This window comes from Punica granatum, chromosome 5 (genome assembly GCF_007655135.1).
Source record: "Punica granatum isolate Tunisia-2019 chromosome 5, ASM765513v2, whole genome shotgun sequence".
NCBI classification, from domain to species: Eukaryota; Viridiplantae; Streptophyta; class Magnoliopsida; order Myrtales; family Lythraceae; genus Punica; species Punica granatum.
The window spans coordinates 30,422,983-30,445,785 of record NC_045131.1 but is presented as its reverse complement, the minus strand read 5'-3'; the positions used below and the strand labels follow the sequence as shown (position 1 = coordinate 30,445,785).

At 36.5% G+C, this 22,803-nt stretch overlaps 2 protein-coding genes and 1 long non-coding RNA gene across 3 annotated transcripts; all 3 read right to left on the bottom strand.

The window, feature by feature from the left end:
• Positions 1 to 280: 280 nt before the first annotated feature.
• Positions 281 to 2,760, bottom strand: LOC116207484 (U-box domain-containing protein 4). The gene is made up of 3 exons (XM_031540443.1): positions 1,933 to 2,760; positions 1,044 to 1,667; positions 281 to 704 (listed from the first exon to the last, which is right to left on the bottom strand). The coding sequence occupies exons 1-3, from the start codon at positions 2,587 to 2,589 to the stop codon at positions 642 to 644; spliced, it is 1,344 nt and encodes a 447-aa protein (XP_031396303.1). The 5' UTR covers positions 2,590 to 2,760; the 3' UTR covers positions 281 to 641.
• Positions 2,761 to 15,829: 13,069 nt separating this feature from the next.
• Positions 15,830 to 17,125, bottom strand: LOC116209399. The gene is made up of 3 exons (XR_004157216.1): positions 16,784 to 17,125; positions 16,474 to 16,593; positions 15,830 to 16,005 (listed from the first exon to the last, which is right to left on the bottom strand). It is a non-coding gene; the product is annotated as an uncharacterized LOC116209399 (long non-coding RNA).
• A 1,798-nt stretch (positions 17,126 to 18,923) lies between these two features.
• Positions 18,924 to 22,586, bottom strand: LOC116209367 (probable LRR receptor-like serine/threonine-protein kinase At3g47570). Its single transcript, XM_031542985.1, has 2 exons — positions 19,679 to 22,586; positions 18,924 to 19,586 (listed from the first exon to the last, which is right to left on the bottom strand). The coding sequence occupies exons 1-2, from the start codon at positions 21,495 to 21,497 to the stop codon at positions 19,162 to 19,164; spliced, it is 2,244 nt and encodes a 747-aa protein (XP_031398845.1). The 5' UTR covers positions 21,498 to 22,586; the 3' UTR covers positions 18,924 to 19,161.
• Positions 22,587 to 22,803: the final 217 nt, after the last annotated feature.

Below are 22,803 nucleotides of genomic sequence, written 5' to 3'. Positions count from 1 at the left end.
GCCCTGACTGTAGAGTAATTGTCGCTCTGGATTTTATGATATGAGCTTAGTTAGAGGAATTGTTTTCCGATAGTACCTTCCACCTTTTTCACTCGGGTCCGTCAGATCCAAAATAGCAGCACCGGTTCTCTCTGCTGTCAACATATCTCTGCTCTGATAGGCATTATTAGTGCTGCTAAACAATAATATCGGCTGAACAAAAGATCAGAAAGACGGGAGATATGGTAGTTTCGTCAGCATAAACATTCTTCTTAACGACATTCACTTGGAACAGGCAAAGTGTACAGAGAAATGAGAACCCAAACTCTTTATTTCTTAAGATAATCGGTAAAACCCGACTCTCATAAACCCAAAATCAACAAGAGAAACATGTGAACCACCTCCAGCATCATACAACTCAAAAGAGACCGGAGAAATCAAAAACCCCAAAAGACCGCCGTCGAGACAATTCACCTAACAGTCAGTTGCTTTTCTTTTCAATCACTAATCTAAACTTCCCCTCTTCCTTCTACAATTCACTCACCCGAAATCCTCAACCACACTATACAAACAAACCATCAGCGCTCTCCTTATATACAACCAAGGACATGACGAAACTCTGTATTGTTAACTCTGTAAGTAGTTGCAGAAAGACTACCTTCTCAAGGGCTCGAAGAGGAAGCCTCTTGCCTTGGCTCCCTCAAGTAACCCAAAAGTGTTTCAGCCTGCAAAAGATACAGAAAAATACTAAACAAATAGCAAGAAGAGAAATAGAGCGAGCTGAAAAGTGAATCACTCGAGCACTACTGTAACTGCTACGACTTCACTTCTAAAACCAGAACCAAGTTTCCCAATCTTAATATCGAATCAACACAGCAAAAACAGTTAGAGGCCACCGAATGCTTAAGTTCGTAAATTTAAGGATCCCTTAGCGTCAAGTACTACACATTCAACCCGTGTTCACAAGTCAGCTGCTTCCAGTCGTTTATTAAGGGAAAATGCAATCATCTACATCTTATATCAGATTGTATGAAGGTAAATGGACTAAAGAAGGGAGCCAGCACCTTATGCTTTGCTTTGATGCTACCACTCTGTGAAAGAGCAACAAGCGGAGGAATCCCACCTTCTCTCACGAGCAATCCACGATTTCTGACACTATCAGCACAAAGTTGTAACAGAGTCATCACAGCAAATTCCTTCCCTTTTACCGATCCATCCTCGATCGCTTCAACAAGTGCAGGAATCCCGCCTTCCTCTACAATTGCCACCTTACCTTCCTCGATCGCCGCCAGGCTACTCAACACCACCATGGCCTTCTCCGCCATCCCAGTCCCCTGCTCAGCAACCATGTCCACCAGTGGCTTCACGGCTCCAGCACTCACCACCCTCTCCTTGTTCGGGCGTATCGTGCACAACTTGTAGAGGGTAGTTATGGCATCCTTCTTCCCGCGATTCGATCCATTGAGAAGTAGAGACACAAGGGGCGGGATAGCACCACAAGCTCCGATCGAGCTCTTGTTCTCTTCGACCAGCGCAAGGCTTAATAAGGCACAGGCCGCGTTTTGCTTCGAGGTCTCTGTTCCAGTCTTTAGCACATACACAAGGGATTTTATAGCTCCTGCATTAGTGATTAGGAACCGGTTTTCCTCATGCAGAGAGAGATTCAACAGTGCAGTCACAGCATGTTCCTGTCATTTGGGTCCAAGTTCCAGTCATGCAACAATCAGTACAATGCAACCAGAAGATGAATTGTATAGAAAAACTTCATCTTTCAACAATATATCACATAATCTTTCCGTTTCTTCTTCTTCTTCACAAGCACACGTTTAAAGGACTATCTTTGGCACATACATAGCTTGTAATTAGCAATCTGACCATATTTGGTCATACAACAAAGCTAAAGGCTTAGCTTGTACATGTTAATGGTAATTTGCAAAATATATTATCCAGTACCTGTGTCCAAGGATCGCTGCATCGTAGAAGAGGTATCAGAGCAGGTACTGCACCGGACCCTCCGATTAGAGCTCGATTATCGGCGCGGTTCTTGGCAAGCAGCCTTATCTTGGCTGCAGCAGATCGCTTCACGTTGATGGACGGGGACTGCAGTCCATCGATGCAGATCTTGACCGTCGGCAGAAGATCCTCTGGCGAGATGCTCTCAATAATCTCCGTCGAGAAGCTCTCCCTCTGCAGAAACCCCACGCATGGCTCAGGCTCGGGATTGTGGGCCTGGTTCTCTCGATCCTGCACGTTCTCCGGCGACGGCAGGCTCGCGAGCCGCTCCAGCTCGCCAGAGATGTCGCTGCTGCATGCAGAGAAGTCGCTGAATGCCTGCGAGAGCTCCAGGAACTCCTCCTCCGACGAGGTGGACTTGGCCGAGGCACTGAGCTTGTTGTACCGGGCCGCGAGCTCGCCAAGCCGCATGTCCACCACGGAGTCCGTCAAGTTCTCGGAGACGAACTCGGACCTGTTCTCGTCCTTATAGAGGTTTGACCGGATTGTCCGCATTGACCGGCCGACGTTGCGGTGGACATTCCCGGCGGAGGAGGAGCAGCCCCGCGGCATAGGGAAGCGAGCCGAGCTGGAGTGGGAATCCTCGACAAAAACCATTGCGAAGCGAGAAAATCGAAGGGAGGCGTTGAAGATGTGATAGCGGCGTTATCGAAGTTCCGAGCTGTTTCCAATGGAGGTTCAATTCATGGCGGAGAGAGCGAGGAAGAAGAACCAGAAGAAGAAGAAGTGGAGATAGAGTGAGAAGGATTGTTAATGATGATGACGATGATGTACTGAAGAAGATGATGAAGGAAATGCATCGATTGGCCTGAGCTTTACGATAAAATCACCGAGCTGTGGCTGATTTATCTGTCACAGGCAAACAGCTGTTGTTTTGGTGCAATATTTATTAAATTAAAAATATATATTTTTACAAATAATGTGTGATGCTCGGTAGACTTTATCTATTGTGTGTCCTGCAGATTTTCAAAACTCCCCCGAATCATCTCGTACTCAATTTCAACCAATGCTCGAAAGGGTCTCAATCAATTATTATTCGGAGTCGTGTAGATTTTCAAAATTCATTGGAATCACATCGCGTTCAGAATCACCTAATGCTCGAGAGGGTCTCAATCAATAGAATGGGGGACCTCATGGTCTCCACCTCTACTATTCTTACTATGTTTATGGATCACCTTGTAAACAATTAATAAGAGAAAGGGAAAATAAAAAAACTAATGCCTGACCTAATCCTATTAGATTCCATGGTCAATTCCTATGTAACTACAGAAGTGCAAGTGGCAATGAATTGTGCAGGAAAATAAACGAACAATATCTCGTAATCTTACAGAAAATATATATTTTATGAATTATTGATTTTTGTATATTAAAGGATCGTTTGAATTGAGAGTAAAGTTATTTTGATTTTGATTTTAATTTTGATTGTGGAAAAAGATAAATGAGATGTGATTATAAATTTGACTTGGAAAACGTGTGTTTTTGTTGTGTGGTGTGTTGAGTTAAAGTTAAATTTAAAATTTTTGAATTGAGAAATGTGTATTTTTGTTGTGTAGTGTGTTGAGTTAAAGTTAAAGTTAAAATTAAAATCAATTAACTCTGAATCCAAACGCGACGTAACATTCTTTGTCGAAATAAAATTAAGAATCAAGAAATAGTTCAATTTTCAATTTTTCATGACTGTAATATACCATTTTAATCACCGACACACACTGCTACATCTATCTACTCTACTATGCCAAGAGAGTACTTTTGTAAACTAAAATAAAAAATAAGGAAAATTCTTATATGATCCCATGTCAAGTAACATAGGATCGTACAACCATCGGGTCTGTGAGTAGTACGCCAAATCCACACACGGAGTGAATGGTTATTGTCGTGTTACATTATACGGAATCATATAAAATCCCTCCTATAATAGATGAATAATGCTTTTTCCTATTTACAGGAGGGTAGGAGTCACTGTTGGGTCAGCTCATCTAAGATCTTGTCATGGTCGGCCCCATGATCACTTGGAATCTATGCCTTCGATTTGAAATCAGACGGGAGAAAGCAGTCGAAGCAAGAGGCAATATCAGCAAGTTGCGGGATTCATACCCACCCACACATGGGTGTCCCGTACCGTGTCGTTGACTGTTTTCCGTACGTAATTTTCTCGGACTAATACACAAAATTTAATTTTTTTAGTAAAAAAAAAAACATAAATTTTGATTTCCTTATTACATAAGATATCTGCCTCATTTTCCAATCATTTTGCTGATGAGGCAGAAAATAGTGCTTATATGACGAACATTATCACGTCACTTCAGTAAAAATAATAATAAAATTTATAAAAAAAAGAAATACTTTTATCTAATAAAGGATGAGGGCTCCGGAAGTCCCCTATTTATTTAACATTTCCCTATTTCCCTGTTATTTTTTTAGTTTTATATTTATTAAATACTATATTTAACTGAATTTTCAATTTTAAAATTTATTAAGATAATATTTTTTATTATAATAATATGGTTTAATACATATACTGAATAATGATAAATAAAAAAATTAATGAAGGTTTCACTGCAATATAATAAGAAATAAAAGGTACATAATGATTATAATGATTTTGAAAATTATTAAAACATAATTATGAACTAGAAATTTAAATTTCTTTATATAATAAACTGCAGCAATGCGATGGTGCTTTTACTAGTACTTGTGAGAGTAAAGAATAATTTATACTCTTCTCGAGAAATTTCATTTTGAAACTCTACTTTAGCCTAATGTATAGATGGATGGATAGATAGATTTCAATATTATTTTGTGTGTTTGGTGTTAGAATTAAGTAGAATTTAGTTTTGATTTTAATTGGGTTATAATGATTGTATTATTGAATTATGAGAAAATTGTGAAAAAGTAATGAATAGTTGAGAAAAAGTAATGATTATATTGTTGAATTGTGGAAAAAGTAATTGATAGTTGAGAGAATTTAATATTAAAAATTGAATTGAATGATTAAAAAAATTGAAAAAAGAAGAAGAAAAAAGTAATAATTGTAATGGTAATTTTTGTTATGTAGTGAGTAGAGTTAAAGTTTGAATTAAAATTTTAAAAATTTAATTGCAAAAGTAAACGGGGTTTTAATAATCTTGCTTTTAACTTTTGTTTTGTCTTGTCTACATTTGCTTTAGTAGTTGTAATTAGGTGGCCTCGTTCATCTAAAATTGCCTCAACGTATTAATTTATTTGTGATTTTCGCAACAAATCTCAACAAATAGCCGTCCTTCATGAGAGGCAATTTATCAATTAATCTAATTATTAAATTGAGTTATATGATGCAATCTCACGAACAGACAAAAGTGAACAATCATTAATTTTCTATAATTATGGATTCTTAGGACACCACTACCATTAATCAATAATAATGATCTAGATTTATATCTTGCTCATCATATAAATAATAAACAAATAAGGTTATGCTGTGATTCACTTTGGACATTTACGTTGTTTTAAATTGCAACATGATGAGCTGTCTATCAATCCAACAGCAGTTCACAAAAACGAAATGTGCAAAACAGATATTTGTCCCCACATATATATATACACATACAATAATAATTATTATAATAATAACAACTCAGGGATTTTTTTGCTTGAAAATTTGATCATATGATAATTTCAATCTTTAAAAAAAAAAACTTAGTGTGAGAATCGATTTCATTTTATTTCTACAACTGGCCCTTCTATAACAGAAATTGTTACTGCTTACTATTACAGGATATCTGGATTGAGAGGGGAAGGAGGTGAAGAGAAGGGAAGCAAATTTTTCGCTCGCATTTGCCATCAAACAAAGAATATAATAAATCTTGGCTACTTGATTCCCAAATGATCCATCTGATCGGGTCAACCTAGCCAGATCATGCTTTTGTTGTTCGAGTATAATTGAGATTGATCCGAGCGGTATAAAGGGGTTAATCCATCGCCTGGGCGGTACAAGTCCATGCAAGATGAATTGCGTAAAATGAATACTTGTCTGACATTGGCTTAATTAGATGGCTCGAATCCAAGCTAAATCTGGCTTCAAATTGGCGAGCTTGAATATATCACTGTCGCCAACAAATGATGGAGACAACGGTTGCGTTTGGTTTCATAGTATGATTTTAAAATTAGATTTTGATTTTGATTTTGAGTGGTATAAATGTGACCCACCCTTTGACTTTGTATGAGTTATGTTGTTTTGTTGTGGAAAAGAGTGATATAAATGGGGCTCACTCTTTGACTTTGTATGAGTTATTTTATTTTGTAGTGGGTAGAGTTAAGTTAGAATTGTGATTCTAAAATAATATTGGGAAACCAAACAGGCCAAACATCTGTCATGGTTGGTCATATACTTGGAAATGACCCTGGTTGGGTGATAGTCTTGCATAAATTGAAGTTTATGACGTATCAAGAGATTAAATACCGTCAACTCTAGGTTTCTTAGGAAAATACAAATCTTTCGAAAAAAAAAAAGAGGCTTGATATATCATTGTTTAATCAGTTCAGTCTTCATTTTCTTAATGCATGATATTTTACATACTTATATAAAATTAAAATAGATTAAATTTTAGATAAATACCACCTACACTCATATATTATCTACTAAATATAAACGATGATGTAATGTCCAATACAATATATTTGTTAATTTTGTTTAATAACCAAAGAAAATTACTTTTATAATGTTGACATGCAAAAGTTACCTGCATCATCCTTTTTTTTTCTATTTTTATATGTTATAAATGATATGTCTATCTTTAATAATTATCTAAATTAACCCCTTCAACCTTCAATTTTCTTTCGCATTCTAAAAAGAAAACCTTAATATTACGAATGACCATACTTCTATTCGGTAGGGTATTTACTACTAGGCGGAAGATCCACACTTCTGGCAAAAAATTTCAAAATTTTCATTTATATCAAAACATATTTTATGATTATTTTTATTTATTTATTGATTGAACCTTAACTAATATGAATGTAACATATCATATGAAGTATGACATAAGATAAATAAAATTAGTGGTAAGTTGACTAATCATAAAGATAATAAAAATTTTATAATACATATTAACGGTTGTAATTTTTAATTATAATGAAACTATTTAAATTTTTAAAGCAAAGGCACATGAAATTTTGAAACGATGATAACATCAATTAAGTTAGAAATCTAATTTGATTTAACCAAAGGATCTTTCTTTGCTTACGTATTACTGTTCATCACAATTTACGTGCAATAGATACCAAAATTTTAGTTATAGATTATTTATATATTGTTGAGATCAATCATGCTATAGTATATGATCTATTTCTTGGACAATTACGTGCAATTCGCAAACAATTAATTTTTTGGGATTAGACCAAATATTATAAAATTAAGTTAATATTTTCAACTAATTATTGATTGGATGAGTCATTTCGCCTTGCAGCTAGGCGCGGGACTTGCGCATAGTATAGTATAAGAACACATCCTATTTGGTTTGGTTCTCGTTATTAGAACTTGACCGCTATTTTCATTTCTCCATCCATTTATTTATTTTTTGATGATTACTCTATCCATCTATTAGCTTATGAATCTTTCTCAATAAGAAAAAAAAAACATATATATTGAAGGAGAAAAGCAAATAAATAAAGGGTTAATGTCGTAAAAAATGATGATCTTTTGTCAAATTCTTTTTTCTAATACGACTTTCCAAAAATAGCACAAAAAATGTATTGCCTTTTGTTTTAGTTTCAAATCTAGCACAACGTTAAATTTTTCATTTATTTTAACAGTAACGACTGATTTGGATTTCACGGTGCAACGTAACGCACTATGATTGGATGAGTGGACTCCACATAATTTATTTAATAAAAAATTATTCTAAAATTTTTATAAAAAAAGGAAGGGAGGGGGTCAGCTGAGGAGAAAGGGGGAGGAGGCCGAAGGTGCGGTTCCAATTGTAGCCACCACGCCCCTAATCGGGGTAGCCACTGACCTCTATCATCGCCGCCAACCTCGATTGGGAGGATGGTGGCGGCAATCAAGGCAACCACCGCTGGCCCCTCCTCCTTTCTCCTTAGTTGGCCCTTTCTCCCTTTTTTATTTTAAGAATAATTTTTTATTACATAAAAATATGTGAGTTCACTCATCTAATCATATTACGTCACGTGGCACTGTTAGTCCAAGTTAGCTATTATCGTTCGAAAAATTTAATATTGTGCTAGATTTGAAACTAAAACGAAATATCATGCACTTATGAAAGGTCTAGGAATAAGAATTTGATAAAATATGATGATTTTTTTTTATGTTATTAACCCATAAATAAACTGTGAGCCTAATAAAGTGACGTCCATATGTAGCAGGCGACTCTGCGTATTGGAATGGGTAAAGGGATAAGGCAAAGAGGCCGCCAAACCTATTTGTTCGATGAAATTAATGGACGGAATTATGCTTCGGCAGCGTCACACGCAAAGCAAAACACACTTCTTTTAAGAGTTCTAATTTTCTTTTTTGTTTTTCTTTTTGCTGGAATTTTAAGAGATTTTAATTTAGTTAGTATAATGATGACATGAATATATATAGCACTTTTTTTCCGATGAGATTACAATATTATTCTCGACTTATCGATTGATATTAATTTTAAGTCAAATGTTTTGAAATAATCTGCCATAAAATGCTTTCTGTAGATCTTGGGCACTTACACTGCACGTAAATCTGACTACAAATCAACTGCGCTAACGTAATTGTAATGTACAAAGATGGATCTTACACATTTAAAAAATGTGCGTCTTTTTGTGGGTTAGGTTTGGGGACGAAAGTGGTACTAATCATGACTCAATAGACGCCAAAGTCACGCATGGAGGGATGAGAGTGCAAGTAATGATTTTTCACGAGGCATATTTGGCGATCCAAGCCATTTATGGGTAATCCAATGACGATGTATTTTATTATTTTTTATCAATAATTATTTAGTAAATTAAAAAAAATTTATTGCCTAACACTCTTCTCTCACACAAATTAAAACATGAAATGACAACGTGATTTTGTGTATTTATCACTTAATGTTTTCGTGAGTGACTAAAGCTAATCTTGAGAATTTGGTAAGTTCTCATCTCTCGTTGTAAAAGAAATTTATGTGAAGTTCATAATAAATGAGTCGGTCTCAACAATAGACATCATGATCGATCTTATACTTATATCATGCTTCAAGCACGTTCATCAATAATATATAAAAGATAAGTTAAAGTACAATATAAGGCAGTTAATTAAGATCCATGGAATTTAATTTAATTAGGCGGAATGCCCTCATGCATGGCAGACTAAAATTATTGCTATAAATTATAACTAGACATTTCGCTTGCGCGTTACGCGGAAGTGCTGTTTATGACATAAATTTTTTAAATTTATTATACAAATTCTTTAAAAATATTAATTAATTTACAATCGTAAAATTAACTTTTTGATAATCATTAAAATAAAGATGAATAAAGTTTGCTAAATTCATCGTATTAGATTTGCTCTATTAAATACTCTATTTACAAAAAAAAAACTATATTGTTCACTTAAAAAGCATTAATTTATATATTTTATAAATAAGATTAGTAAAATCACATGAATAAAATTATTTTAACTAAAGTGATTAATTTATACCTTTTAGTTTGTAGAATTGAAAATTGAAAAAGAAAATAATTTTAATTAATCGAATTCCAAAAGATATATTTTCTTATTAAATTATACGAACTCTTAGATCAATTCACTTGTATAATTTTTTTTATATTTTTAAGTGTATTTAATATTGGTATAGAAATTTTTAAAGTTCATAGATATTCCACTAAACATAGTTTTACTTGTTAAATCGAGAATTAGAAAATAAAAATGATTGTAGTAAATTGAATTGAAATAAATATATTATCCATATAAATCAATTTATTTATTATGTATTAATTATTAATGCATTAAAGAGGTAGAAAACATTAGTAATATTTGGGTATATAGCGAACTGAGGACTTGACACGTGACACCATCTTATTAATTCAGGGATGATACATGGCGCAATCTCGTTAAACCTGTTTTTTCATTTTGCTATTATATATTGTATATAGATTAATAAACATATAGTTAATCACTATTGAAAAAGTCAATAAAAGATGTGACCATAACAATTCCATTTACAACAAATTCTATAAAAATTATTTTTGCTTACTCTCATGGACATCAATAATTTTATTTTTTATTTTTTTAATAGTGTTTATCCATAACATTTTTTGGTAAATTCTGTCAGTACTCTACCTCATTATGGTAGCAGGAAAATTCTAACATGATATCGAGTTATGATGACAAGCTTGGTATTTTAGTTCAAATATTTAGTATTTCAATTTAAGTATTTATTATTTTTGCTATTTGTGTTGGATTATAGAAAATACTAAACACTTCAACCGTAATACTAAGTACTTAAATTGAAAGTAGAAGTAAAAAACATTTGTATTAATCACGATTATTAAAAATACTAAACACTTGAATTGAAATACTAAATCCTTGAATTAAAATTACCAAATATATCACGGTGACTCGATATCATAATAAAAAGAGGATCGAACCTCCCTGATTCATTCCGTTCATAAAAAAAAAAACAACAACTATAAACGATATACCATACTTTTTTGTTTTACATCACTTTATATTTTATGAACGATAGAGAACTCATCAACAGTCCTAAGCAAAACATCTCCTCACTATTGTCTTCTTTTTTAATAGGCTAATCATCTCCTCACTAATTTATATATTCAACATAGCTCACTGAAGCCGATATATCTCATAGAGCTAAGACCATACTTTCGTAGTTTTTGTGACATAAAGCATCCCTCTAACACAAGGATCTCCATCAAATTCTGTATGATTTCATGTTATAAATGTAATTAGAAACATGTAACTTGATTTTTCATAGATACAAGACTTTTTACCGGTGAGAGAAACGGATTATAAATGTAATTATAAACATATAACTTATAATTTTTCATAATACAAGTCTTTGTGCGAGCCTTTTTAGCTTCCATTAATGAAGTGCCAACACCTTATGGTGCCAATTACCTTGTCCTTATTGATGCTGACACAAAAATTCATGCATTGAAAGCCTTGCTCCATTTTACATGGCACATCCAAGGTTTATTATATCTTTCTTTCATAGATTGTATATAAATTTTGCCCTTCAAATTTAATTTTTTTAATCAAGTATGTATCATTTGTCAGCGAGCAGCCATGTAACATATACAAATACATATACATTTTTTTAAATATGTGTGTTTATTTGACCAAGAAAACACGTAATTATTGTACCGTAACAATTAGATGATAATTAGCTGTTGCTGACAAACAAACAAAAAGTTAGAAATTCAATATTGACACGTTAATTATTTTTTTTATTTGTTCACTTAATTTCATAGCCGAAATACATAAAGTACCTAGAAGTAATCAAAGTTGTCTTGCTTGAACGCCACCATCGACTATGGAGCTTTTCCTGTTTCCATAAACAACTACTGCATGAATTAAACATCATATGTATACCATAACAATCACATTATTTTCAATTTTTTTTACAGAAAAAATATTGTTTTCGTTTTCCAAATTTTTGGACTTAATACAAATACAGACATTATGATGCGTTTGGTTTCAGAGTTAAAGTAATTTTAATTTTGATTATGAAAAAATACAAATGAGATGAGATTATAAATTTGACTTGGGAAACGTGTGTTTTTGTTGTGTAGTGTGTTGAGTTAAAGTTAAAGTTAAAATTTTTGATTTGAAAAATGTGTATTTTTGTTGTGTAATCTGTTGAGTTAAAGTTAAAGTTAATTACAATCCAAACACCCCTTTATATATATATATATATAGTGACTCCACGACCACCGGCCATGCAGTAGTTGGCTGCTCTTTGCTGGTGGCTGCCGACTATGGCATTCGTCGAATAGTTCATGTACCTCGAGCACTCTATAAGCTACGAAACAGTGACTTATATATAAAGTACTCTTCCCAAATGTTATCATTCGAATGTCAAAATGTAATGCAAATGGAGTAGAAGGTATTTCTTTTCATGAAATCGTGACGTACCATCAATTTATTTATTAAAAATTAATTCATATTCGAATATCGGTTTGGTCTTGTTTACGACATATTTCTCGAAAAGATTATCTTCTTTTTCATTACTGTTTCTATCAAAACTACTGGACTGGATCCATTTTTAACTGATTAAAAATCTGTCACCCAAAGAAAAAATAAGACTTGATCATTTCAATTAAGCTTGAACATCTCTACTAAAAAAAAAACTGTTTAATTATTGAAGTCTAGAAAAGTTTTCAAACCCTATTTATAGTATCTGGTGTGTTCTGTCCTTCTCAACCATCAAGGTCTCCAGATTGCGAATTTCATTCAGTAAACAACCCAACCAAGCTGGATGTATAATTCCCAAATCAGACCCAAGAAAACACAGCCAAACCAAACGTCAAGGTTGTGAACATAGGCCAAAAGCCGACCCGCACGAAATGGGTGTAGTGTAGTATTATAAATAGCTTATAGAATTAAAGGATTTTAAGTTCAACTTTTATCATTGAAACTTTTTTTTATATATTTTTATCTTTCTTCATACATTTATTAGACTTATGCGTCTGTTTTATAATTGAAAAAAAGAAAGAGTCAAACACGTTCGATCGAGCACAGAGTCACTATTAATCTTATCCACAAGTTTATAAGAAAAACATTCTAGGCTTTCCATATGAATTTTTTTTAATTTCAAAAAAAAAAGTTTATGAAAAAAAATGTGTATTTTGTGGCTTAGGTTTGATGTGATGCCTGGACACAGGAGTTGAAGAACTATCATTATTGGATCGACTCTGACCTTTCCTTTCGATGAAACCTGGTTCTCGTATTTTGACCGCGCCAAAAATTTTCAAACCCTTTATCATAATATAATACTCTTAAATTTCACCAGACTTACATAGATTTGAACTCAATTTCAACTTAAAAAATTTGAGCTGATAAGTTGTAAAATTCAAACCATTTTATTTTCTTTTATACTTCCAATGTGAAATTAACTTTTTCCAATTGAATTTTATATTATCAACAAATACTTATTTATTTGGTCCAAGTGTGATTGAACAATGACCATTTTTTTTTCAAACAAATCGGATTCAATAGCTGGCTAAATTTTATTAAGATCTCTTTTTTTTTTGTTCAAACTACTTTTCTCTAAATTTAGATATTTTTTTAAAAAAAATCTTAAAACTAGTTTAGTTATTATACACGTTAGATATCGATGCGCCAAACAAATAGATTTTTTTTTTTTCCTTTTCACCTCTTTCTCAAGGTTGTTCTTATCAAGTCAATTGAAGCATAAAAACGACTGAAGAAACCTTACTTTTATGTATAAAAAGGACAATAGATATGGCATGGAATGGAATGTGACTTTGGGAAACTGGGAAAAACGCATTATCTCAAATTTCAATTTTATGTTTGCCCTTTAATAATTCAGTTTTATTTATTTAACTTCCAAAACCAAAATGAGCATAGGTTAGGGGACGAGGCTTTCATTAAAGTGAAGGGCCCCAATGGGGCCCATGTTGGGGCTTGTGGGCCCAAGTCTATCGGCCCATTTGTGGAGCACAGCTCACCAACACCGTCCCCTTCTTTCTCTTGCCAGCCATCCCTTTCCTGAGCAGTATATATCATGGTGATGATTTTTCCTTTCTAATCTAACCTTAATGAAAGTTGCAGAAATTGATGTACTACTAACCCTCTAATAAGTCTATGGTGAGATGTCGTCGGAGAGGCCAGATTTGACTGCAATAAGACCAGACATGGCTTCTCAATGTCGAGATCTTCCGGGGAAGTCTCCCATACACTTCGAGTTGACAGTTCAGTTTAGATGGCTTCTTTTTCTGTGTTGAAACTTTGAGCTGATGGTCTGGTCTAGATGGCTTCTTTCTCCTTGTTGAAATCTTCCAAGGCAGGGGCCGGCCTACAGTTTAAGCCGACGGGGTTCTGTTTGGTGGCAGCTACTTCAATGGCAGCGAGATTGGATATAGCCTGTTTGAATTCTTCCAAAATGTGAGAAATCAATAATCTCAAAAGAATTCAATTGATTTTTCTTTTGTCTGGAATGCCGATGTCACAAATTTTCTTTAAAAAACGCAAAATTTACGTTAGGACTTCAAATCAGGCTAAAATCAACAAGATTTAGCCAGAATTTAGTTCTTTTGGAACTAATAATCTTAATACTAAATTTTAATCTATTTAAAAATGCATTCCACAAGATTATTCAATTCATTTCAATTAAATCCTCAGTTTTCCAAGTAAACATAATTCATCTATAATTGAATTAAATCGAATTGAAATGAACTGAATATAAATCATTGCTTGCAAGAATGGATTCCAAACGGGGTATAAGTGGAACTGCAATTTGTGAAATTTGATGGTAATAACTTTGAGGCCATTAAGGAATTAATGATTCCGAGGCCCATATAAGGAATCGTGATACACTGTGGACCGTATAGAAGCTCTGTCCAGAATCTTGATTCGGGTCTAAATCGCATCCAAACTATGGAATCCCGAGTTCTATGCCGCAATTGGCCCGGGATGGCACCCGATTTCTGCCCAACAGAAAATCCGAGTACACTTTTATCACGGGATATTGGGATTTTGTATGGTCCCCATAAATCACAGTATATGAGCTCACATGAAAATTCTGCTTCATTTGAACTCAAAACAAATTCCGACGCATATTTGTTTAGCTCGTAAGCATACATCACACTCTTTATTATGTTTATCTTCTAAACCAAAACCCATACCATGGAGTATGATGCTCCGAGACAGGTGTCCAAGTCTCTGATATCAAATATGCACCGATCCAGTAGTAACCGCTTGACATGTGGCTGAAGGAGATGTCACACGACTCAGATAGTAGACCTCCCTCGAAACTCACCCACTTTAATTGTCTTCCTCGAAATGCGGTCCTAAATAACACAAAAATTTGAGCAAAAATCACTTAGACAATTCATCTTCTCAGATAATCATCAATGGAAATCAAGTTACATTTAAATGAGGGGACACATAAAACATCTGATAATGTCAATAAGCCTGCGGTCTCCACTTTTCCAGCTCTAGTGGTGTTGGATTTTGCTCCATTGGGAACATAATAAATCGGACAAAATTTTTTTACGGGCAAAGGATCCATCAAAAGATCGAGACACCCGGTCATATGCCCCGACGGACTCGTATCCAATAACCATTCATCCTTTAATTTCACTAAATTCAATTTGTTACCGGATAGACAGTCAGGATCGTTGTTGTTGTTGTTGTTGTCGAGCATGCCCAAAAAATTTTCTGAAATTGAGAATCAGACAAATGCCTCAATTTGTTCCGCTCGGCTGCCCTGTCCTCCTTGGGCTGTATTGGTGCGGTCCGGTCCACCTCTCTGTTGCTGGGTCTGGGATTTGCCTAGGCCTCCCCCTTGCTTCCATTAGCCCGGCCTATTTCCCTGGTCTCCCGGATAGCCATGGAGAGCCCAAACTTAATTCCATTACTATGATAACTTTGGAACAACCAAACTTAGTTCCATTACTATGGGATAAACGGGATTCCTATACAAATACACTATCTTCCTAATCTACCCAAACATACATGGAAATATATTATACACAATTATACAAAATCCCAATATCTCGTAATAACTTTTTAAGTGTACAAAACTCTGGCACCGGAGTTGAAATTATTGAACTGAGACTATGCAATAATTTCTCTTGTAATACGGAAAATGTGTAGAATCTGTAGATGGACAGTTATTTTAAGACAACCGTTAGTTGATAGAGCTCCCACGAATTAAACGTTATTACATTTCAAAGATTTATTGTTCGTCTAATTAAAGTTACAGCTGCACTGGCATCTCAGTACAGAATAGAAGCTCGGAATCCATAGGGAAGAAACGAAAAAGCAATTGAAAACCACGAGATCGAGACCTCAACCGGGCTCTGGATTGAAAACATAGCACATTGAATGCTGTTAGTTAACAATTACGGGATCGAGTTCAACAGTCGTACTATGGATCCAAACCATGGAATCCCGAGTTCTATGCCGCAATTGGCCCATATAAGAACAAGTAAGTTCAGCTTCCATTATTCTAAAAAGTTAATGATGTCAAGAATTACCTAGCCTATAACCTCTTATCGGTCCACCTTGCATACACATTAGAGAAAATTAATTGCTTTTACATTTTGATGTCATATGTAAAAATTAATTCCCAGTAAAGGTTAACAAGCACTAATTTATACTTTTGAAAAAGCACGAAAGTCAATTAATTGCATAAAGATTGTTCCTTAATGGGGTAGGTAAAACATTAAGGTGTGTTCGGAGCTTATATTTGAGTTATCAATAAGAGCATCGATGGATTTGATCCCAAAAAATAAAAAATAAAGGTATGAGACTAATGATGTTCTTACCCGGCTACCAATATGTCGATGAGATCAAAGTTCTTTTCCAAGTAATCGGATGCAATCAACCGTGAATGAACTTGTTGCCAATTTCAAATTTGCAACGATTTGTGCGGCATCTTTTCTAGCCTGCAAAAGGTGATTTTCACCCATTAAAGGGAGCATAATATGATCCTTACAGAAATTGCTGGCAGCATATACTATAAAATTTTGCATCTCGAAGCGTAGTTCATTTTCTAGCTTCCTTCCCTGATATTGTTAAAGGCAAAAGTATAACGATTACAGGGAAGCATTGGTGAATAAGGACCTCAGAGCTTACCTCCAAGTTCAACTTCGGAAGACATATTATCAAAAGTCTCAGTGTGTTTTCTCTAAGAAATTCCCGAGTCATCTGGGCACGAGGTTCTGAAAGTGGCTCAGATTCACTATTGCCATAAAGAATTGACTTCACCTCTCTTATGTTCTTGTACAGATCTGCCATCATTGCATGACATACAAGCGCAGGGTCAAGGTCCCCTTCAAGCAAGAGTCAATAGATGCTCGGCTCAGGTGTTAATGGAACATAATCAAAATGGGATCATAGGTTAACCATGGAGTAGTGGACAATCTACTTATCCGCTTAAAGAATAAATGGGCCAGATTCATTCATATACTAGCTACGGCTTTCTAAATCATCGTGGCAATGTCCTTTTCTGGATTTTTACGGCCCGGTAAAACCCTCCAAGAGAGGTGGTTTAAACCAGGATAGTCCTAAGTGAAGCAAAATCAGATGCAGACAATCTGAATCTCAGAGAAAATTCTCCCCATGCTGTTAAGTGCAGAATTCTGGTCATTAAGACTCATGCTGGAAAGTGAAGTTGAATCAACAAAGAAAGATCCCGGAGAATTGAGGGCTTCACAGTGGTTGTTGATTTTGTACTTGTGTAATCCTGCTAGGTCAGACATATAAAGAGTTTCCAATATAAACATTTCCACAAGCAGATCGTAAAAATCATGACTTGAAATTGAAACTCAAGTTTGTTTGTTCTCATCTCTTGGAGCACTTCGATGAGTCTCTCTTTCTTGAGAGGATTTTTTCGGTGTGAAACATGGTATGCGGGAGCCCAATTGGGCCCCGACTAATCCAGTCGAGCGGGATTGACCCATTAACGGGTAAAACTCTTTCAGTGTGGATTTTTTCCATTCACAAGACTCGAACGGAAAAAAAATGTCTATCGCATCATAAGTACTCGCTATCGACATCTGCTAAAAAGTGAAATTAGATTTCCATCTAAATGAGCTGCAGCCAAGCGAGCTACTATACCTTAAAGCATTTAAACACCATGAAAGTTTGGAATCTAGACTTCGACAAAAATGTCTGTAAATCATATGTTCCCTGCCGTTATCGGCCTAGTAAGGGAGGGATTGTGGTAATCAATTTTCAGTTGCAAGACTAGTAAACTTCATGTCACAGCAGACGAAGACCAGATTTCCAGAACATCTTGAGAAGTTCCAACAAATTGTTCTCTCTCAAATCTTCGTTTTCTTGCCATCCTCGAAAAAACCATTTTGTCTTCTCTGATCTGAAACTCTTTTGTCTTGATTTTCCCTTTTGTGATCAGAATGGAAAATAAAGCACTACTCCAAGTTTGTGTTTCCGCATCCAATCCTTTCATAGCCAAGTCTGTGCATCCTTGTCCCTGAGCCGTGTCCTTAACCCATGCATATATAATTCGCAAACGCAGATTCCATTCCTCTCTGGCAATCCTTTTCTTTCCCGGTATCATTCACCTCGAACACAAAATCCATGGGATTCTGGTTCTTCCGAAGTGCTCACCCCCTTGATGAAATGGTTGGTCAGGAATAATTATAATTAACATTTTTTAACCCCTCAAGAAACAAATAATGTTCACATCAATAATCGAGAATATCTTGGGTATGTGAGGAAATGGCGATCAAGAAGATTGTTCAGCCACTTTGGACGAAATTCCAAATCCATTCTAACTTGTTTTAGGGAGTATATATCGACTCTAACTCAGTCAATCTGACCCCTTTCAGAAGTTGCTATATCACCATCAAAGCGCCGATAAACCAGTAAGATGTTAAAATTGGATGTTAGAATAGAATTAATCACGTTATCCTTTTCCCCAAGAACTTACCAATTTGACTTCGCTAAAATCATTCTGAAACTTTCCATCTAATAAAATAAATAAACCTTCCTTTGGTTTGGTCATTTGTAGAATTTCCCTTTCTTCGGTTAGAAATGAGCTCACTTCCAACAAGCCTGTCCATTGTTTATTTTAACTCAGCTGCAACACCTCAGTTGTTTTCTTCGTATTGAAATATTTAGTCCCAGAACTTTCCTCGAGATATATCGGGTCTGGCGTATCTTTCACTCGACATGACCCAACAAGTAGTCTCCGCAAAACTGGAAGGTCATGACTTCAAATTTTTACGGAGCATCTTCATCAGTGGATCTCTTCCAGTCGTACAGCTGTACTATAGAAATCAACTCTTATCCTTACAGTTTGCACATTGTTGAACCTGAACTTTCAAATTGGAAACACGCAGGAGACAAGCTGTTTATAACAAGAAGAAAGCAGTAACATTCAGCCCGAACATTACATCCCGACAAAGAAGAGTTCCAGCTCTTATTCACTCCATACAAATTAGGCTTAAAGAAGAGTACCACACGCTCCCTGTAAATTCAAATTCCATCTATGAAGAAACCTCTTTCTCAATCAAGCCCGATCTCTCTTGGAAACGAGCTTTTTTTCTGATTGAGTTCAGTTCAGCCACCACATCTCTGATATCCGTTCGTTCCTTTGGCTCTTCATTAGAACAAGCGACTCCGACTCGAAGTATTGAAATCAAGCACTCGATGACTCTGTCATTTCCACTGCTTCTTGAAGCTCGGGCATTGTGCTTCACTCTCTGCTCTGCTGCTTGCCCTTCCTCAAGAAGGACTGGGTCTACAATCCCTTCAACACCACCAGACAAAGCTTTCTTCACATATTTGTGAAGGTTCAAATTTTCACTGAACATCTCATCAGTCGGTCTCTTTGCTGTAAACATCTCTAGCAAGACGATGCCGTAACTGTAGACATCACCCCGTGTCGACACTTCACTTCCCAATCCATACTCTGGAGCATGTGATTTCGGGGGAAAAGATAACCACATTAAATGGGCTCATAATGAAAACAAGAGAAACAAACAAAAAGAGAATGTTAGTTACCTGGTGCAACATAACCCGTGGAACCCCTAACACCCAGAGAACTTGACTGATTGGTGCAGAGTTCATCGGTGGGTCTTGAAGTAAACCTTGCGAGGCCAAAATCACCGACATGCGCAACCATTTCCTCATCGAGAAGAATATTGCTTGGCTTCAGATCACAGTGAACCATCGGGCATTCACACTGATGATGAAGATAATCCAACGACCAAGCAGTGTCAATTGCGATGTTCAGCCTCTGCAGCAGACTTAGGTTCCTCCGTGTTTCGTTTGCCCCATTTTCTTTGAGGTGGGCAGAATGTAGCCAATTATCTAGACTACCATTGACCATGAATTCGTAAATGAGGGCCTTGAAATCATTACCACTGCCATCGATCCCCGAACAGGCTGTGAGTACTTTGACGAGATTGCGGTGTCTGATGTTTCTCAGGGCCTCACACTCAGCCAAGAAGCTCTTGATTGCTCCCCTCTTCGACATGTTCAGCACTTTTACTGCAACAATCTTTTGGTCCTCACCATCACCAATAATTCCTTTATACACAGAACCAAATGCACCAACACCGATTAACCTTTCAACTGAGAAGTTGTCGGTAGCTTTTAGAAGGCTATGATATGACACAGATAAAAGGGACTTATCATTGGAGCCGCTGGAGGGAGGGACTCTCCTTTTCCTCTTGAAACAGCAGAGGAAAACAACGAGTGCCAACAGTGACACTCCCAAGAATGCGGATATGATCGAGATGACTAACCTGAAGGTCAGGTTCTTTCGATTTCCCCTCTTGGACTCGTGCAGGGCGCATTTGGGCAGATGCAACTCAACTGATCCCCCACAAAGCTTGTTATTTCCCATGATAAAAACTGCGCTTGCATTCTTGAAAACCCCATTGACTGGTACCATGCCTTGGAGATGGTTATAGGACAGGTTCACTACCTTTAGGAGGACCAGGTTTTCTAAGAATCTTGGGATCTCACCTGAAAGATTGTTGCGAGAAAGATCCAATTCTTGTAAACCCCTCAATGAACCTATCGACTCTGGAATAGTCCCTTGCAATTTATTCCCCCGCAAGGATAGATGCTCCAATGTTACACAAGTTCCTAAAGTGGCAGGAATATTACCGGAAAACTGGTTGTCTGAGACATCAAGGTAGGCCAAATTTTTCAGGTTTCCAACTTCACTGGGCAGAACACCCACCAAATTATTTCCAGAAAGGTCCAAGGCCATTGACAGCGATGAAAGGCTGAAGATCTCAATCGGTACATGACCTGTAAGGTTGTTTTTTGAAAGATCCAAAGCAATTACACTCCGTAGATTGCCTAGACTCGGGGGTACTTTCCCCTCCAAGAAGTTGAGATCTAGACCCAAATGAGTCAGTTGGGTCAAATTTCCAATGGAAGACGGAATTTGACCGACCAGTCGATTGTTGTGCATGCCCCACTTAGTGAGCTTTTGGAGTTTGCCTATGCTCCCAGGAATTGTACCCACAATTTGATTGTTTTCTAGAACAAAAAATTCCAAATTGAAAAGGTCTCCAATTCCGGTGGGGATCTCCCCAGTTATCTGATTGTCTCCGATACTTAAATATCTGAAATTCATAGAAAAGTTGCTGATGGTCTTTGGTAGTGATCCTCCTAAATAATTGCTGCGTGCATGGACAACTTGCAGTCCCGTTGCATTGACTAATGAAGAGAGAAAGGTTAGGTCCTTATCTCCCCCGGTTCCCAGACTGTTGACCCCTATAATCAATTTTTGAAGCTTATGCAAGTTTGCAAAGGAAGGCACCGTCCCTGAGAAGTGGTTCGCTGAAGCTTCAAACCGCAGCATATTTGATGCGTTTGATATCGAAACTGGGATTGGCCCAGAGAAAAGATTAACAGCAAGGCCTAAGTGTTGGAGATTTGGGAGGGCGTCGAACAGGTCAGAAGGAAGTCTTCCTTTGAGTCCATTATTTTCAGTGAATTGAAGGACGGTCAGAGTCGACAAATTGAAAATTGAGAGAGGAATTATACCGGACAAATGGTTTAAGCCTAGTGCAAGGAATTTGATATTCTTGAGCTGACCAAGGGAATATGGGATGCTACCGGACAGACCATTGTATTTTGCAGAGAGCCTCTTCAACGAAGACAAATTGCCAATGGAAGCAGGTATTTGTCCAATGAGATGGTTTTCATGAATGGCGAGGTGGTGAAGCTTGGTTAAAGAGCCTAACTCGTTCGGGATCTCTCCCGCAAGCTGATTATGACCAAACTGGATGAGGGTAAGGTCAGAGCAGTTAGATAAGTTGGGAGGTATCTCACCATTTAGCGAGTTATTATGCAGCACTAATATCTGTAGCCTCTTCAAATAGCCGATCTCAGGTGGGATTTTGCCGGTAAACTTGTTATCTCCTAGATAAACCTCCCTGAGGAAGGATAATTCCCCACGTGAGGTGCAATTGAACCGATGAGCTGGACGGACGAGAGATCAAGAACAGTGACTCTCCGGTGCCTTCTGCCGCAAGTGATCCCTTGCCACTTGCAAAAGTGAAGAGTGTCGTTCCAGGAACGGAGAGCCCCCAATGGGTCATCTCTTATGAGGGATTTGAATGCAAGCAAGGAAAGTCTGTCGGTCTCATTTCCTCTCATCAAGCAACTAGAGAGGCCAATGATCGAAAAGAGAAGAATGGAGCTCATATAAAGGGAAGATAATGATGGAACCATTCTTGGACAAAAAAGAGAGAACATGATGCCGAGGATGTTTGAAACTTTGAAGTGAAGGGAAAGACGAGGTGGTGTTCTTCGCTCTGTAATGTATAGGAACTACTTCCATAAATAGGCTTCCAGCCAGTAATGGGGTTGGAGCTTTCATTGAAGAAATTTTCTCATCTGAAAGTTCGAGAAAAATATTTCCCAGCAGTTCAAATCAGAGGGTCACTATTTGCTAATTCCACGGGGCGCAACGGAAGCGTAAAAGGAACAGAAATTCAAAATTTCCTACCCGTGAAACTAATTCCAAGACCTACTAGAAGAATAAGAGTAAATAAAAGCGTACCTGGAATATTTAAAATTGTTGACCGTGCGTTCCACGCGTGACGCCTCTACTGGAATCCACACCGACTTTGTCGACGAGTCTTCGAGATCGGCGATGCTAG

Coding starts and splice junctions, on each gene's coding strand:
- LOC116207484 (XM_031540443.1), bottom strand. CDS start 2,589: ATGGTTTTTGTCGAGGATTCCCACTCCAGCTCGGCTCGCTTCCCTATG. Junction 1,668..1,932: donor GCAGCGATCCTTGGACACAG/GTACTGGATAAT, acceptor CCCAAATGACAG/GAACATGCTGTGACTGCACT. Junction 705..1,043: donor GCATCAAAGCAAAGCATAAG/GTGCTGGCTCCC, acceptor TATCTTTTGCAG/GCTGAAACACTTTTGGGTTA.
- LOC116209367 (XM_031542985.1), bottom strand. CDS start 21,497: ATGCTGCGGTTTGAAGCTTCAGCGAACCACTTCTCAGGGACGGTGCCT. Junction 19,587..19,678: donor CACGGGTTATGTTGCACCAG/GTAACTAACATT, acceptor CACATGCTCCAG/AGTATGGATTGGGAAGTGAA.